The following is a 17,122-nucleotide window of genomic DNA, read 5'->3' as shown; positions in this document are numbered from 1 at the left end:
TTGACAATGGACACTACGAGTCAGAAATTTGAGAATTAGAGATTAATGAACGGACCTTTTCAGGTCCACCATATAAATTAGCTGAAGAGTTGAAATTATGAATTTCTCACATGTAAGAACACAATTCTTTAATGCGCAACTTGAGCATCTATATATGAAATTCATACAAAAATCACCGGCTTTAGCATTGGGAGCCGAATTGCACTACATTCGTAGTCCTACTTCAAGCCCACGCCCCTTATACTTTTTATAATAATTGTTACTCTGTAGTGTTAATTCACCACTATCTTAACCAGAGACAATGTGATTTCTTCCCTTGAACCCTTTAAACAATCCTGTTGAAATATTCGGACAAGCGACATCAACTCGATAATGTTCCCACTGGAAATCAGATGTAAGAAAAAGAATTTATGATTATATTGCGCTCTTCACACTCAATTGGACTGCACAGTTATTAAGTGCAACCTTCAAAACTGTGATGAAAAGTGTGCTACTGATAATATCGCTAGTAATCTTATATCGATAATACCATCAAACTTTATCGTCATGGAAGAATATCGAAAATTGGAGGGTTTAAAGTGAAATCTTCTTCTTGATTTGTTATTATTTTAACATTTTTGTTCTATTTCTTACGTATTTTTGCTTATATTGCCATATTATCGTTATTAATTATTAACGATAACAAAACTTTATCAATAATCGTTATAGATTTTGACCGACATTTCCCATCAGTACAACTCTCCCATCTGAGCTGACATTTGATTTAGCAGTGGCGCCAGTACCAGTTGTAGGGAAAGCAAATAGTATTTAATTTTTCATTTATTTCATATATGCTGCATATTTATTCAAGTTACGAATTATGCGTGGAATTATGTATTTAGAAACTATTTTTATATTATTCTTTGCGTCGATAACAACTCTACGTAGGCATTAGAATTTAAATAGAAATCAACCAAGATTCATGGTTTTTCCCACGAAATTTTGGCAACTTTTCTCACCTACAAAATGTGTGACTGGACAAGTGTGTTCAAAATCCAACTTTCAATGCAAAGAGCAATACCATACATTACTTTAATTCACAGTGTCAAACTGAAAATTTAAATTATCAGCATTATCATGATGTCTGATTTCGACCCCACGCTGCTCCAAATAACGGTTTAGCATGTGTCAGATTAGTATAATCAATATATATAGAATGCCAGTGTCGCTGGTGTTTCATGGATATTTTGGTGGCAAACATGTTGCTGGTTCGTGTCTTGGATACGGGAACTACATTGTCAAATTGCCCAATAGAAAATTTTCCTGCCGACGAAATACCCCAAAACGACCAAATCGGGTGATTTATCCTACGTGATTTACTGAGAAGCAGAAGGATTTTTTATTGGGTTACCCTTTTTAGTTTGACAATCAGATTCCCGTTTCGAATCGATCACTCACACATATGCGCATACAGTGTAAATACGTTATTTTCAAATGTGTGATGTTTACCACGAGCCCTGCAGCGACACTGGCATTCTATCCAGCTTTTTACGCGCTATAATGGCGGACGCTATAAATTGTGTTCGTAATATGTGAACAATTTTTTTGACAACTCTGCATACATCAAAACTGGGCACTCTTCTCCTGTACGGCAGTGTTGCTCTTTCTTTCGTTTACGCAAAAGAAGGAAGGCAATAGTTTTGTTTACATTTCGCACAGTTTTGCTTTCCTTCTTTGACGTAAACGAAAGAAAGAGAACGGTAGTGTTGCAAGAGAAGAGTGCCAGATTTGATGTATGCAGAGTTGTCAAAAAGATTGTTCGCATATTACGAACGCAATTTATAGCGGCCACCATTATAGCGCGTAAAAAGCTGGATATATATTGATTCAACTGTCAGATTGCTTATAATTTACACGATGCGAAGTTCTGCAATATGTAATATAATGTAATGCTTTTGTAATGCTAACACTATGCTTTTTCTCTACAGCACAAAGTAGTCAATCCAATCGTTTCAGTCAATTTTAAACTTTCAAAATGGTTCTTTTCAAAACCATCATAACTGTCAATGAAGAGTATTATGATTTCCATTAGCAATCAATTTTCTCATAAGTGTTTTTAGTAAGGTGTGTCTAGATTGGCAACTAGTGGCATGCAATTGTTCCTAACAGTTGCTGATGTTTCCAAGTAACTATGGCGACGTACCACAAATGTGCAGGTGGCGACAGAAGCAACATTGAGCAAAAACTAGCAACATATCGCATTCCCAACGTAGCCAAACTTGCCCATTCTAAACGTACCTTTACCACAGAGAACAGATTAACAGGCTCGAAGGAAGTAACGGATTTTTTGTGTGTAAAATCTGTTGGTAGCGCCCTCCAGAAATAGTTTGCCAAACGCATAAAAAATATGCATGTATTGTCAATTGCAAGAAATATTGTCCAATCAATAAGTGCACAATCGCTCATAAAACTGCTATTTTAGCTTAAATCGTTTCGGTCTCTTCGGCGCACTTAGTGCTTGGAAGATAACGAAAAAGTGTGTCGAAGATACCGAAACGATTTAAGCTAAAATAGCACTTTTATGAGTGATATCGCACTTTGGATGGTACAATTTTCCTTGCAATTGACAATACCTTTATCAATATTTCTTTGTGCTGGAGTTACATAGCAGCGATGGCAGCGACATCAAGATTTAGTTTGCCACTTACTGCTCGAGAGGTGCTCTATTGAACGATTACTCGTAGCCCAGGTAACCAATAAGCATTTCCAATGCAATTTAAAAGCTAGCCAATAAGCATTTAAGTTGCCTTAAATGCTACTTAAATGCTATTTTGGCAAAATATGCGGCTACTTTACTGCTAGCCCTCTTATAGTGCTGACAATGCTTATTTGCAGCTAGTTACCAACAAGAAGAATTTAAAAAGAATTGTGGATGCCAATTTACAACAGTTATGCAGTCAAAAAGCTGATAAACAACAACCTGCAGTATAAAACGCCAGGAATGCTAATAAACGACTGATTTACTGCTTATTTTAATGCTTATTGCATTAAAATTAAACCTGGGAGATTACATAAAAACCTTTTACACACTTTTTGTCAATTACACACTTAAACGATTCGGTAAAATTTACCGAAATCTAAACAGCTGAACGTTCGGTAAAATTTTTTATTGCACCAAACATTACTAATGATCTGTAAACGTCGTTTGGCACCATCGAAATTTTTACCGAACGTTCAGCTGTTTAGATTTCGGTAACATTTTACCGAATTCGGTGCTTTTTGTTAAGTGTGTACCTGGTAGTCTGTTCTCTGTGCCTTTACATTAACTTTGCGTAGTCCTACGTTGAATATGCGGTCGTGTCTTATACACAACCCCACTGATTTTTTTTGTTTATATGTTCTATGTTTATGATATATTCCATGTGTGATTTCGTAAGTTTATAATGGCTAGGTTTAGAGGTAGCATATTATAAAAATGAACAAGTTCAAACATATTATTGCTGCTGTGAAATTGTATCGATCAACTAAACTTGTCACAAGTTCTTTAAATCCTGTTCTCTTGCGCCCGGAAAACACATCTTATGCGCATCGAAGATTCTCATCTTATATCGTCGAATCGGATGATCATTGCAATGTTGGGACAATTGGGCATGTTGATCACGGCAAAACTACATTAACTGCAGCAATAACAAAGATATTATCCAAGGAAGGCCGGGCAAATTATGTGCCTTATGATCAGATTGACCGTGCCCCTGAAGAAAAAGCAAGAGGTATAACTATCAATGCAGCTCATATTGGCTACAAAACAAGCAAACGACACTACGCACATACTGATTGTCCAGGGCATGCTGATTATGTAAAGAATATGATATCTGGAGCATCACAAATGGATGGAGCAATTCTAGTCGTAGCTGCTACCGATGGTCAAATGCCTCAAACAAGAGAACACTTGTTATTGGCGCGACAGGTTGGCATCGAACATATTGTTGTATTTATCAACAAAGCGGATCAAGTCGATGGGGAAGTAATAGAACTAGTTGAAATCGAGTTACGAGAACTGCTAGAGGACTTTGGGTTCGATGGGATTAACAGTCCTGTGGTTACCGGTTCCGCATTACTCGCCTTGAAGGGCGATACATCAGAACTAGGAGAACCTTCTATACAACGGTTATTGAAAGCAATTGACGATTATTTTCCGTCACCTAAAAGAGATTTCACGTCGCCTTTTCTTCTGCCAATTGATAATGCCTTTACCTTACCTGGCAGAGGAACTGTGGTTATTGGAACGCTTGCTAGAGGTACGGTGAAGAGAAATGCTGAAGCAGAGTTGCTTGGTTTCGACGAGTATGTTAAAACTACTATAGGAGGACTTCAAGTGTTCCAAAAAGATGTTAATCAAGCCAAAGCCGGCGACAACATTGGTGCATTAATAAGAAATGTGAAAATTTCTGCAGTTCAGCGAGGTATGGTTCTTTGCGCTTCAGGTAGTGAAAAAATGTCCAATCATTTTAATTGTACAATGTACCTTTTGGCAAAAAACGAAGGTGGACGTGCTAAACCGTTGACATCAAAGTATATACAACAGCTTTTTAGTAAAACGTGGAATGTTCCTTGTCGTATAGATCTTGTTAGTCAGGAAATGCTCATGCCAGGAGATCATGGAGCCATTCGACTTACACTTCTAAGAAAAATGGTTATGTCCTGTGGACAAACATTTACCATACGGGAGAATGGTAAAACAGTGGCCACTGGATTAGTAACTGAAATTCTCAATTCAGTAGACCTTCCACAGAAGAAATTAATTAAATTGCAGTTGGATAGTCTTTGAGATGGCTGAAAATATAGACAAATAAAAATGTAGTTCTTCTCTATAAAATTTTCATTTCCTTTATCAAAAACTCTTACCCTAAATAATCAATGCTATTTCCGGAGCAACGAGCCCAGTTAATAACATGCAGAACTTAAGTCATTGTTGTTTCACATACAATCTGTTTTTGAAAAACGAAAATAAATGATATTTTGCAACAGGTCAAATGGATCAATCTATGTAAGTGCGTTTAAATTTGACAACAAATAATCTGTTTTTCCATTAACAAAATGAATTTTCTGTTTATACGCAGAAGAACTATTATATGGATTAAACCAACGTGTTATGCTCGTGAATAAAAAAAAGTAATAGTAGTACGCTTATCAGCAAAATATTTATGGAAAAAATATTTTTTAGGTTATTAAATATTTATAGCAATAGAATTTATCTTTTTCACTTACTTTTGTCCAAGAATCTACTAAAAGTAAAACGGGCTTGTAAACAAATTATACACTGCTTGTTAGCAAGAAATTATTGTTTACTTCCAGAATAATGCAGAGGAAATTAATCCTATGTTCGATCTTGATTTTCAACATGGAAACAAATGATTAGGGCTAGTAAGTACGTATCTCTATTTTACAGTTTAACTAAAACTAATTCAAATAAAACATATTTTTTCGTGCTGTCAAACTTTGCATTAGCTTGTTTTATTGACCGCTTAAATCATGGTTTTCATTGCAATTGACTAGTTACAATTCGATATGACACATCAATTACTGATTAGCAAGGGTGACACATATTTGTGCATTTCTCCCTAGTTATTTACGAACAGACAATCAAAGGAAATGCTTAAGCTTAAAGAAAACCAGGTCTAGTTTGAATGAGGTAGCATTATACTTCCATTTACGACGTTCTTCAAATCTTCAAACGTATCAGTCCAATCAATAGCAGCAATTTTTGGAATGACAGCTGTAATCAACTCTGTTACTTTTGTGACATTTTTCTTAAATGTAGCCATCACGTCCGCTACATTAACATTTTCACCACAATCTCTCCAGCAGTCGTAATCCGTTGCCATCGCTATGGCTGCATAACAGAGTCCAGCCTCCTTGGCTAATACAACTTCTGGGACCAATGTCATATTTACCAGATCGGCTCCCCACTGACGAAAGAGTTTACTTTCGGCCTTGCTAGAGAACCGTGGGCCTTCAATAGTTACTACGGTTCCTTTGTCGTGTACACCTATGCCCAGTTCTTTAGCGGTATCTATCAATGCTTTACGAGTTTGAGTACAAAAGGCAGGCTCCATCGTAATATGACAAACACCTACAAGCAACTCATTGCCATCGTAAAACGTTTGCGTCCTTTTAGTGGTACGGTCAATAAAATTATCTGGAATAACAATGTCTCCAGGATGAATGTTTTCCTGTAGAGAACCAGCAGCAGTGGATACAATTAGGTGGGTGCACCCAAGAGATTTTAGAGCCCAAATATTTGCACGATAATTAACATTGGATGGCATTATAGAATGATTTCGGCCATGGCGTGCCAACAGAACACAATCAACTCCAGCAATTTTACCCTCAATCAAGACATCAGATGGATTTCCAAAATGAGTATTAACTACTTTTTCCGAACGAGATTCAATTATTTGGCTGTCGTCTAGGCCGGACCCACCAATTATTCCAATCTACAAGTAATTGGTGATAATTTAAAAGAAAAGGTGCATATGTGTCATCGCTTACCTTTACAGGTGGTCCCATTGTATATATAGAACTGTTTAGCGAGAAGGAATTGTTTTTAAGAAAGCGCTAAAATGGTTTCTCATTAAGCACTAGCGGCACTAGCAGTCTAGTAGACAAACTGCAAGAAAGAACGTCCGTTTGCTGCAAAGCAGGGATGCCATATATTTATAAAAATATTTGTGCAACTGCTCGAAAACCGGTGCTCGACTGCTCGAAATCCTAATAAAAGAACTATTATACACTGAGGCAAATTTCCGTATACTCTTTATGTGTGAAACTACATAAATTTTTGGAATTTGATCTGACAAATAATATTTATGTTTGAGGCACATAAAAATCATGTGTTCTCGCTAATAACATTTATCTTCAAAAAGAAATAAAATTCATTTCCTTTAGCAAATAAAAATTATGTGTAAGCTTTTAACACTTATTTTTGGTGGTACATAAAAGCTATGTATTACCGTGGACCCCCGTTCGTTTGACCATTTTTAATCTGAACACTTTTTAATTTGAACCCCGTTGGTTTGCACGACGTGCAAATTAAAAATGGTTCAAACGTCATTCTCAACATGACATCATTTGTTTATGCAGACAATGCACATAAACACGATTTGTTTGTACTGACTTAGCGTGTTTAATCGGTTTCACATTTCGTTTTCCTAACGCTTAAGAGAGAAATCCGATCGGAAAATGCAATACTCGCACTTGCAACTGCCAACTAAAACAAACCACCAAAACAATAACACAGAGCAGGGCGGCCAGTTCACACAGGTTTCAGCATATTTCGGGTTACCAGTTGTTCAAATTAAAAAGTAACCCCGTTAGTTTGCATGAGGAATCGTTCAAACGAACGGGGGTCCACTGTATCAATTTCCCACCCTTTCGTACGCGATGAATTATAACCGTCGCGGGCGAAACCATTGCCGGAATCGTCGCGGGGGTAAATATCGTTTATGTTGTCAAGTAAATCAATAGCTTATGTGCTAGACAAGCATAATATATACTTATAACTTACATACAGCCAAGCATTTTCTTTCTGCGACGATTTCAAGCTATCAAAAAAGTGAGCAGCGCGTTTTGTTACCAAAGAAACGGACAATATTTAATTCAAATGAAAATTATGGGCTAAACCTTAATGTTTATAGGCAAATTGCGTATAGCTTTTACATGCATTAAAATGTTCTTTAGAAGTTCAAACAAGAAAAGCGTTACTTGCAATATTGTAAATTATATATTGTTACATTATATTAATTAATTAAATACCTATACCGCATCGATCACTGCATTCCTTGCGATTTGATTACCGAAAAAGCCTGGCTGCAACTCCTGCAATTATCAGTCCAAAGACCGGACCTCTTATAGCGTCGCTGGCCTTCTGATATGTCGTTCGCTGCGGGACAGTGTTCCTTAGTCTTTGCTGAAACATTAAACTTTATAATTAAAATGTTAATTAACAATTTTTGCTATTGAGACTTACGTTGTACCACAGAGAACAGACTACCAGGTAATTGACAAAAAGTGTGTAAAAAGTTTTTATGTAATCTACGAGTAATCCTTCAATAGAGCACCCCTCGAGCACTAAGTGGCAAACTAAATCTTGATGTCGCTGCCATCGATGCTATGTAACTCCAGCACAAAGAAATATTGATAAAGGTACATGGATATTTTTTGATGCGTTTGGCAAACTATTTCTGGAGGGCGCTACCGACAGGTTTTACACACAAAAAATCGATTACTTCCTTCGAGCCTCTTAATCTGTTCTCTGTGGTTGTACGTTGAGGTTTTAAGACCTGACGCCATCTTAATTGCCCGCGCACTGAATCAATGTGGCACATTTAAAGTATGTGTAAAAGCACATGATTTTCAACTACACGATATGAAACATAATCTTTATGGCAGTTCACACATAAATGTAATTTGTAAGCCATATACCTTTTATGGACTGACTCATAATAAATAAGAGATTTTCTTTTGATGTTTATGTTCAAACATTCAAATATAATGTTTCAAGTAACATGAAAAGTATGTGTTCGGCTCTAGGTTCAGCTCCTATAATTGTTAGGTTTAAATTTTTTTAAGTGTACCCATCCGAAAATTTTTGGTAGATAAATTTGGAAAGTAGAGAAATTTGGGAAAAATAAATTACCCTAAAATAATTTAAATGTATGTATGTATGTATACCACCATCACTTCAAGGATTTACCTATGTATGCAAGAAGAATGGCTGTAGAATCGATATTGTTCACCGAGCAACTTTCACGTATATATTAAGAAGGGCCAAAAGGGGTTGGGTGGACTCGTAAGCGGAGGGACCTTCGCACATTCCACGGGTAGATAAGAATCCCTTCCAACATAAACATCCGGTTACTTGATCAACTATTTCGCCGTACAAACTGAACTTGCGTGATGGGGAAAAAGCAGAAGGGTGTGTTAAACTCCGGCCTTTAGGGGGGGCCGTCACCCAGATGATTCAGGCAGATCACACACGTCCGTCCTCCAGCCCTCCATTCGTTTAACACCCCTGATTTCTTGAACATCATATAAATAGATAAATCAATATTAAGTCATGTAAAATGAATTATAATGTGTAACCGGTGGTTCCTATTTATACGGTCTTGTGACTCCATCCCAAGAAATCACTTTTTCTTTGCCATAAAAACATCAATCCCAATACCCTATAATTACACCTCTGACCGGACTGACAATGATGTGAGAGTGACGAGTGGTTATGTCAGACATCGCTCTGCTGTGTACCGCAAGTCCCATTCACACTGAACAATCTTCATGAAGAGGGTGTGCACGCACTCCACCAAAGTACTTATAGTTAGCACTAGGGGGACATTGATTGGCAACGTCACCAACAGTTACGGAACCAAACGGATGTGGCCAGATCTGTCGAAATTCAACAGTTGGTTGAAGTGAGGCCCATCTAATAAAGTTTAGCTTATTAAACTTGGCATCTGGTGGATGCTTTCTTTCCGTTCTCGACTCCTGAGCAGAGCAGAAGTGCGCGTCTTGAAGTAGTGTAATTATAAATTAATTGTGTAATAAGTGTAGGGTAAATGTACTTAAAATTACTGTGTTCTTTTTTCTAGAGTTACTAGTAACAGTAGTTAAATTACTAGTCAAGTTACAACTAAAGATTAAGTACTCAAATGAAATTTATTAAGTGCTAGTTAGGACCAATACAACACGTTAAAAGGTGACTAGTCGTGGAATATTATAACCTAAAAATAGTGTACTTAAAGCTAATTCCTATTGTTTAACTTACGTCTATTGTATAGCTAAAATTGTTAGTTAAACGGAAACGAACAACACGTGTAAGCACTACGAGCAAAAATAAGAAGTACGAAAAAGGTAATTTATAAAAAAAATGTTAAAAGCGGGATAATTAAAATTGTCAAAAGAATGCTAAAATAAGCACATGTTAAAATTGTTACGTCACAAAAGCTAATAAAACCCGACAGGTCCACAAAGCGCCTTTTTCTTTACATCGGATCAAAATCTCCGACTTTTCTTCGTAGTAATCCAACAACCCCTGACTCTCTGCTCAATCTAGGACATACAGTCGGTTCGGAAGTGAATCCGCTTTTGGATATTTAATCACAGAGAACAGACTACCAGGTAATTAACAAAAAGTGTGTAAAAGGTTTTTATGTAATCAACAAGTACAGTATCCCCCCGCTAATCCGACACCCAATAATCCGACGACTCGATAGTCCGGATCTCGCTAATCCGGAAAATTCCGAATTAAAAAGCATTGTACTTAGCTTCATTCAATCGAACACTGCTTTCATTGGGTGTCTTTATTTGAGTCAAGATGTTACTCATTCCAACTAAATGGAAAGGGTAAATGGTGCTCCTTATAACTGCGTTCAATTTTGCCAGGAGCTCCATTTTTCATCACTCTTCTCAAAAGATTGACGTTCTTGCGCTCATTTCTAAGCTAAACAAGAATTTAAAAGTATTTTATACAATAAATTGAGCATTTCTTAGTACAACACAAATTTATTGCGTATTTGCAACATTTTTTTTCGGAAATTTCTGGAGTTGTTTATGTCTGGATGTAAACAACACGACATCTCAAAACCCCGCTGACGTTAGTTTGACTGCCGGATTATCGAGTCAAAATTCGTTAATCCGGCCATGAATTTGTCGGATTAGCGGGGTGGTACTGTAATCCTTCAATAGAGCACCCCTCGAGCAGTAAGTGGCAAACTAAATCTTGATATCGCTGCTATGTAACTCCAGCACAAAGAAATATTGATAAAGGTACATGCATATTTTTTGATGCGTTTGGCAAACTATTTCTGGAGGGCGCTACCAACAGATTTTACACACAAAAAATCGATTACTTCCTTCGAGCCTGTTAATCTGTTCTCTGTGATTTAATGACGCAGAAGGAGAACTTGTACCTTGTGAACCCGTAACCCGGTACTATCAACACGAATACTGGCTATCTGGTCAAGGCTTTCACAGGTGTACATTGGATAAAGTCACCTCAGCTACATCAACAACTTTCTCCCGGCCGTTTGCGGTTAACCGATTCGATCAATGAGGCATCGTGATTAGAATGTACGACCATCTTCTCAACCTGTGAGCGATTAACCTCAACGAGGTAGGCTGCGTCGTGCTGGAACCTACCCGAGGATCTGACGATGAGCGATTCCGGCAACATCAACGTTCTATCCCTCAGGAGGGATGTATGGTAATCAAAACATGCTCGTGAGTGTATAGAGTTATGTTCGCAAACATTAAATTAATGCCTACTCTAGATAGGACACGTAACGTTTCGTATATTTACCTTGCCGCAGATTTTACCTCCGTTACTCCGAACCCACAAAAGGGGTTGTTAATTCTCGCTGGTTTCGAGTCAGGCCGGAGCAAAAGTGTTCGCGGCTTTTGAGTCCTCCCTTCTATTAGATTCCGTTCGGTGAAAGTAGCCACAGGAGATCGCGAGTGAACGTTCTAAAATTGTATAGGGATAGTTCCCCTCCCGTACCGTGAAGCTGTTCACTGCCGCTCACATATATGGTCAGCCGTGTGTCAGTATGTGTTAAAAAGACCCTGAGATTCCACCCCCTACGAAGCATAAAGCACCCGCAAGTAGGGGATACTGGGGTACGATACCCCGGAGCAACAAATGAAGGGTATGAAGTATAAAAGTATAAAACTAAAATAAGTATAAGACCTGTAACACAGAGAACAGATTAACAGGCTCGAAGGAAGTAATCGATTTTTTGTGTGTAAAATCTGTCGGTAGCGCCCTCCAGAAATAGTTTGCCAAACGCATCAAAAAATATCCATGTATTGTGCTTCCCGAGAAAATATTTCGTTTCCCAGTTTAATATTGTGAGTTTCATTGAAAATTATCCACCGCGCAACTCAAAAATGAAATGCTCTTTCATAGTTGCCAGGTCGATTTTGATATTATTGGAAGAAATTACACAGAAATCATAAAGTTTTAGTTACTTTTGACGACCCAGTTTGGCCATCAACATGCCTGTTTACAGTATTCTGGCAACAGTTCTAGCGCGGTGTTTGCTTCAAGCGCGGTGTTTCCTTTAGACCGCGTTTAACTTTGGGCAGAGCACCCAATATAGTTGTGCGCAAAGGTAAATCATATATTATTGACAGTGTAAGCACGTGTAAGTTTTTTATGTTTATGCTCTTATTCTTTGCTTAGATAACATTTGTTTTGTCCTATTACGTACAGATTTACAAACAACACAGTTACAATGTCTTAGGTTAACCGAAAATGATAAAATTTAAATGCTGATTGCGTTTGTGAAAAATTTGTCCATGTTTGAACGGGCAAACACGAAGCAAGCTACCCTAGCATTCAGCTGATGAGCGAGAGAGAAATATTGTTGTTTTTCTCATCACTCTTGCGTTGACAGTTTCTTACGAGATTTCGTAAGAGTGTAAAAGAGATACTTTGACTGCGAGCAACCAGAACAGAGCTGCGCGCAACTGTTAGGCGCACAACTAAACCGACGAAAAGAAAAATTTTAGATATTGCGATTATTATCTAAAATTTTTCTTTCGTAGGTTAAGTTGTGCGCCTAACAGTTGCGCGCAGCTTTGTTCTGGTTGCTCGCAGTCAAAGTATCTCTTTTACACTCACACGAAATCTCGTAAGAAACTGTCAATGCAAGAGTGATGAGAAAAGCAACAATATTTCTCTCTCGCTCATCAGCTGAATGCTAGGGTAGCTTGCTTCGTGTTTGTCCGTTCAAACATGGACCAATTTTTTACAAACGCAATCAGCATTTAAATTTTATCATTTTCGGTTAACGTAAGACATTGTAACTGTGTTGTTTGTAAGTCTGTACGTAACTGAACAAAACAAATGTTATCTAAGCAAAGAATAAAAGCAAAACATAGAAAACTTACACGTGCTTACACTGTCAATAATACATGATTTACCTTTGCGCACAACTATATAAAGCTGAAAAACGAAATATTTTCTCGGGAAACACAATAATAATCGCAATACATAGCAGCGACGGCAGCGACATCAAGATTTAGTTTGCCACTTACTGCTCGAGGGGTGCTCTATTGAAGGATTACTGGTAGATTACATAAAAACCTTTTACACACTTTTTGTTAATTACCTGGTAGTCTGTTCTCTGTGCCTGTAATGTCAAGGTAGAAGTTGTTGTTGTTTTTATGTTTTTTATATTTTTAATGTACCGCATATTTTAAAAAAAGAAAACGTGGTGTTATCGTGGCAGCAACGTGGAGCTTTATCGTTCCTTCTAAAAAAATCATTTTTTATTACCAATTTTAAGACCCAATTGAGGGTTAACAAAAGGGCGAATGTCGCAAGCGTAAACAAACCGAGTGAGGGCTGATTTTCCTATGTTGGTCCAGCAAAAAGTAACTCTCACTCGTTTTGTTTATATTTGCGACATTCGCCCTTTTGTTAATTCTTTGTTAGAAATTTCGGGTTCGAGTTAGCACGAACCCGCTCATTTTGGGGAACAGCTGGTGCTGGAGGAACAAACCGAAAAATGGCGATTACTACAGTTGTGTTTGGCTGGTAAATGGCTAGGTAATGCGTACCATCGGTGCCTTGTGCACTGGGCATAAAATAGACCCCACAGTGGTTCACAGCCTCTTACCTAGCAACTCCTACCCCAACCTCCTCGTGGTACCAGCCGGGATACGAGCAACCTCGGGTGGAGATCGGGTAACCAACCCCGGTGGAAACCAAGGTCGTATGCTGACAGGGGAGGAGGGCTCCTTCGAGCTACGTTGGCCCTCCGGCGATACTGTGGGGTTGGTTGCGGGCTTTGCAAGCCTGAACCACTAAAAAAACCAAAGTAATGGACTCCGTAAGTAATAATAATAACTAATCGGAACAATCGGCAAAGACTCAGGCGACGAAAACGGACTAACGATTGGAAATTAGGAACATGGAACTGTCGGTCTCTAAATTTCCTCGGAAGTACCCACGTGCTTTCTAAAGAAGTGAAGAGCCGCAAGTTCGACATCGTAGCGCTGCAGGAGGTATGCTGGAAAGGAACGATGGTACGTACGTATAGAGATGGTCATACCATCTACCAGAGCTGCGGCAATACACACGAGCTGGGCACAGCTTTTATAGTGATGGGCGAGATGCAGAAGCGGGTGATCGGGTGGTGGCCGATCAACCCCCGAATGTGCAGATTAAGAATCAAGGGCCGATTCTTCAATATAAGCATAATTAACGTGCACAGCCCTCACCTCGGAAGTACCGATGATGACAAAGACGAATTCTACGCGCAGTTGGAGCGTGAATACGACCGCTGCCCAAGACATGATGTCAAAATTATCATCGGGGACTGTAATGCTCAGGTTGGTCAGGAGGAAGAATTCAAACCGGTGATTGGACGGTTCAGCGCTCACCCGCAAACGAACGAAAACGGCCTATAAGACTTGTCGACTTCGCCGCCTCCAAGAACATGGCCATACGTAGTACCTTCTTCCATTACAATAATGCAAAACCATAGTAAAAAGTACCGTTAGGCAGTATCCACTAAAATAAAAATTGCCGGATTTTTAAATAGGATTTAAAATGATAAATAGTTTCAATGTTGATTTTCTCAGTTCGATGCAAATGTTAGATAAGGCCATTTGAAAAATTTCCCGAGAAATGTCTAAATGAGATATCGTATCGGCTGCTCGCACTTACAGAAAATCTCATACCGAATTGTCAACGCTTGAGTGATGACATAAACAAAAATATTTCCCTCTCTTTTTTCTCACCCAAAACCCTGAGCAAATATCAGCAGCGCTGGCATCGAGATTTATTTTCTGGGTGGGAATTAAGGGTAGCAAGTTTAATAACGAAAGGTGTGAAAGAAGTCGTGCAGATAAATTACGAGCAAAAGTGAGCAAAACGAGTTACTCGAAATATTTCAATATTTTTCAGAATTTTTCAACATTTCTCCACAGAGAACAGATTAACAAGCTCGAAGGAAGTAATCGAATTTTTGTGTGTAAAATCTGTCGGTGGCGCCCTCCAGAAATAGTTTGCCTAACGCATCAAAAAATATCCATGTACCTTTATCAATATTACTTTGTGCTGGAGTTACATAGCAGCGATGGCAGCGACATCAAGATTTAGTTTGCCACTTACTGCTCGAGGGGTGCTCTATTGAAAAATTACTCGTAGATTACATAAAAACCTTTTACACACTTTTTGTCGATTACCTGGTAGTCTGTTCTCTGTGATTTCTCCATATTATTCAAACAAACTGCTGTCTTGCCCCTCGTATACTACTCAGTTTTGGGTGAAATGGCACTCATTTTTGAGTAAATATTGCTCATTGAGCTTTTACGTTGAAGTCATAAAAGGAGTAAGAGTTACTCAAAATAGTGTGTAAAAAATACGCATGTTTTGAGCTGTTCCACTTTTTGTGAAAGTGGGTCAAATTTTTTAAGCGTGTGGGCTCAAAATTTGACAGCGGGCCCAAATCAGACTGCTGACAGTTGAGTGAAACGCAGTGCTGACATCCCCATAAAAAATCCCTCCTACTTTTCCCCCTATTTAGTAGGTTCGCGTAGGGTGAATCGCCCTATTTTGCTTCCTACGGATCGGCCGATTTTTGCAACATTTACCAGCCTACGCTTATTGGAGTTTTACAGGGGAATATACCGATTCTCAGGTATACAAAATCGATCGACTAGAACCGACTAAGTTGGTTGTTTAGTAGGGTGATGAATTAGAGCCGCCTACGGAACCATACGAAATCGGCTGGTTAATCGGGAGATAAAATTTATCCATACAGACGAAATACGTGGATTGATTGGTGCATGCAATTGGGCTCCCTACTAATACCGACCAAATCGGGGGAGGAATTGGAAGACGAAATAAGTAAATCAAACTAAATAGGCGAATGAATCGAGGCAGAAAGTTATGCAACCTACGGATCTAGACGAAATAGGTGGATTAATAGATGTATTCAATTGGGCTCCATACTAAAATCGATCAAATCGGAGGAGGAATCGGATGACGAAGTAAGTAAATCAAACTAAATAGGCGGATGAATTGAGGCACAATGTTATGCAACCTACGCAACCCGACGAAATAGGTGGAATAATAGGTGTATGCAATTGAGGTCCCTACCAAATCGGAGGAGGAATCGGATGACGAAATAAGTAAATCAAACTTGATAGGCGGATTAATCGATGCAAAAAATTTTGCAACCTACGGAATCCTAGTGTATTAGGAAGTAGTGCGCTGTATAGCGCGTCTCATTTGCTATACAGCGCACTACTTCCGACATTAGGTTTAATGTGCGGTAAGGAAGAAAAATCGTTTGTCGTTTTTTCGGAAGTCCAATTTAGTGCTGATGGATACACAATATTATGCACCTATTAATCCACCTATTTCGTCTGTGTTGATCAATTTTATATCCCGATTAATCAACCCATTTCGTTCAGAACTAGTCGATCGGAAATCACACTCTCGTTGTTCTTTTATCTTTTATTTAAAAAATTATTACAGAAGTCTCTGCTCTCTCAGTCCCTGCTTTCTTGCCACTGCGGTTCCGTTCAAGCCGTATCTCCTCGTGTAATGGCTTTAGCAGGTAGATTTTTCTTTATCCTGAAACTCAGATCTTTATTATTGCTTCACTGTTAAAATTTGTAATTGTAATACCTTATGGCTCCTCGGCCGCTTCAGTAGCAACAAAACTTTTACCAGTTCGGGCGCCATATGAAGAACGCCCACAGGATAATTTTCAATATCCAAATGAAAGCCATCGACTTGATTGGTTTTCACTGAAATCAATGAACTATGTTATATATAATTCTAGAATTTATTGCACATCCGAAACATACTTCCCAAAATTTCCGCTGCATCTCTGCTCACAAGAACCTCCTTTTCTAAGTAGACTGTAAGCGCAACTAGGAAAATTACCCGCTGGGTAAGAAAGTGCCAGTGATCGTTGTATCGGTAATACTGCCCTGCCGGAATCAAAGCAGCTAAACCTGGGTTAGACCCAGGTTCGGCAGCTGCTTCCTTGATAAGTTTGCAATCTGTGTTTTATCCTTTGCTATGCAATGGCTTCCGATGGCACCGTCACTGTCAATTGCAAAT

The 17,122-nt window shown here is 38.5% G+C and overlaps 2 protein-coding genes across 2 annotated transcripts; one reads left to right on the top strand and one right to left on the bottom strand.

The window, feature by feature from the left end:
• Positions 1–3,397: 3,397 nt before the first annotated feature.
• On the top strand, positions 3,398–5,029 carry LOC128737065 (elongation factor Tu). Its single transcript, XM_053831616.1, has one exon. The coding sequence runs from the start codon at positions 3,455–3,457 to the stop codon at positions 4,805–4,807; it is 1,353 nt and encodes a 450-aa protein (XP_053687591.1). The 5' UTR covers positions 3,398–3,454; the 3' UTR covers positions 4,808–5,029.
• Positions 5,030–5,445: 416 nt separating this feature from the next.
• LOC128736992 (S-methyl-5'-thioadenosine phosphorylase) lies at positions 5,446–6,644 on the bottom strand. Its single transcript, XM_053831516.1, has 2 exons — positions 6,532–6,644; positions 5,446–6,476 (listed from the first exon to the last, which is right to left on the bottom strand). The coding sequence occupies exons 1-2, from the start codon at positions 6,547–6,549 to the stop codon at positions 5,658–5,660; spliced, it is 837 nt and encodes a 278-aa protein (XP_053687491.1). The 5' UTR covers positions 6,550–6,644; the 3' UTR covers positions 5,446–5,657.
• Between the last annotated feature and the right edge of the window lie 10,478 nt (positions 6,645–17,122).

The sequence above is a fragment of the Sabethes cyaneus genome, chromosome 2 (assembly GCF_943734655.1).
Source record: "Sabethes cyaneus chromosome 2, idSabCyanKW18_F2, whole genome shotgun sequence".
NCBI classification, from domain to species: domain Eukaryota; kingdom Metazoa; phylum Arthropoda; class Insecta; order Diptera; family Culicidae; genus Sabethes; species Sabethes cyaneus.
Note: the sequence above shows the minus strand (reverse complement) of the source record. Positions and strands in the feature narration are given on the sequence as shown.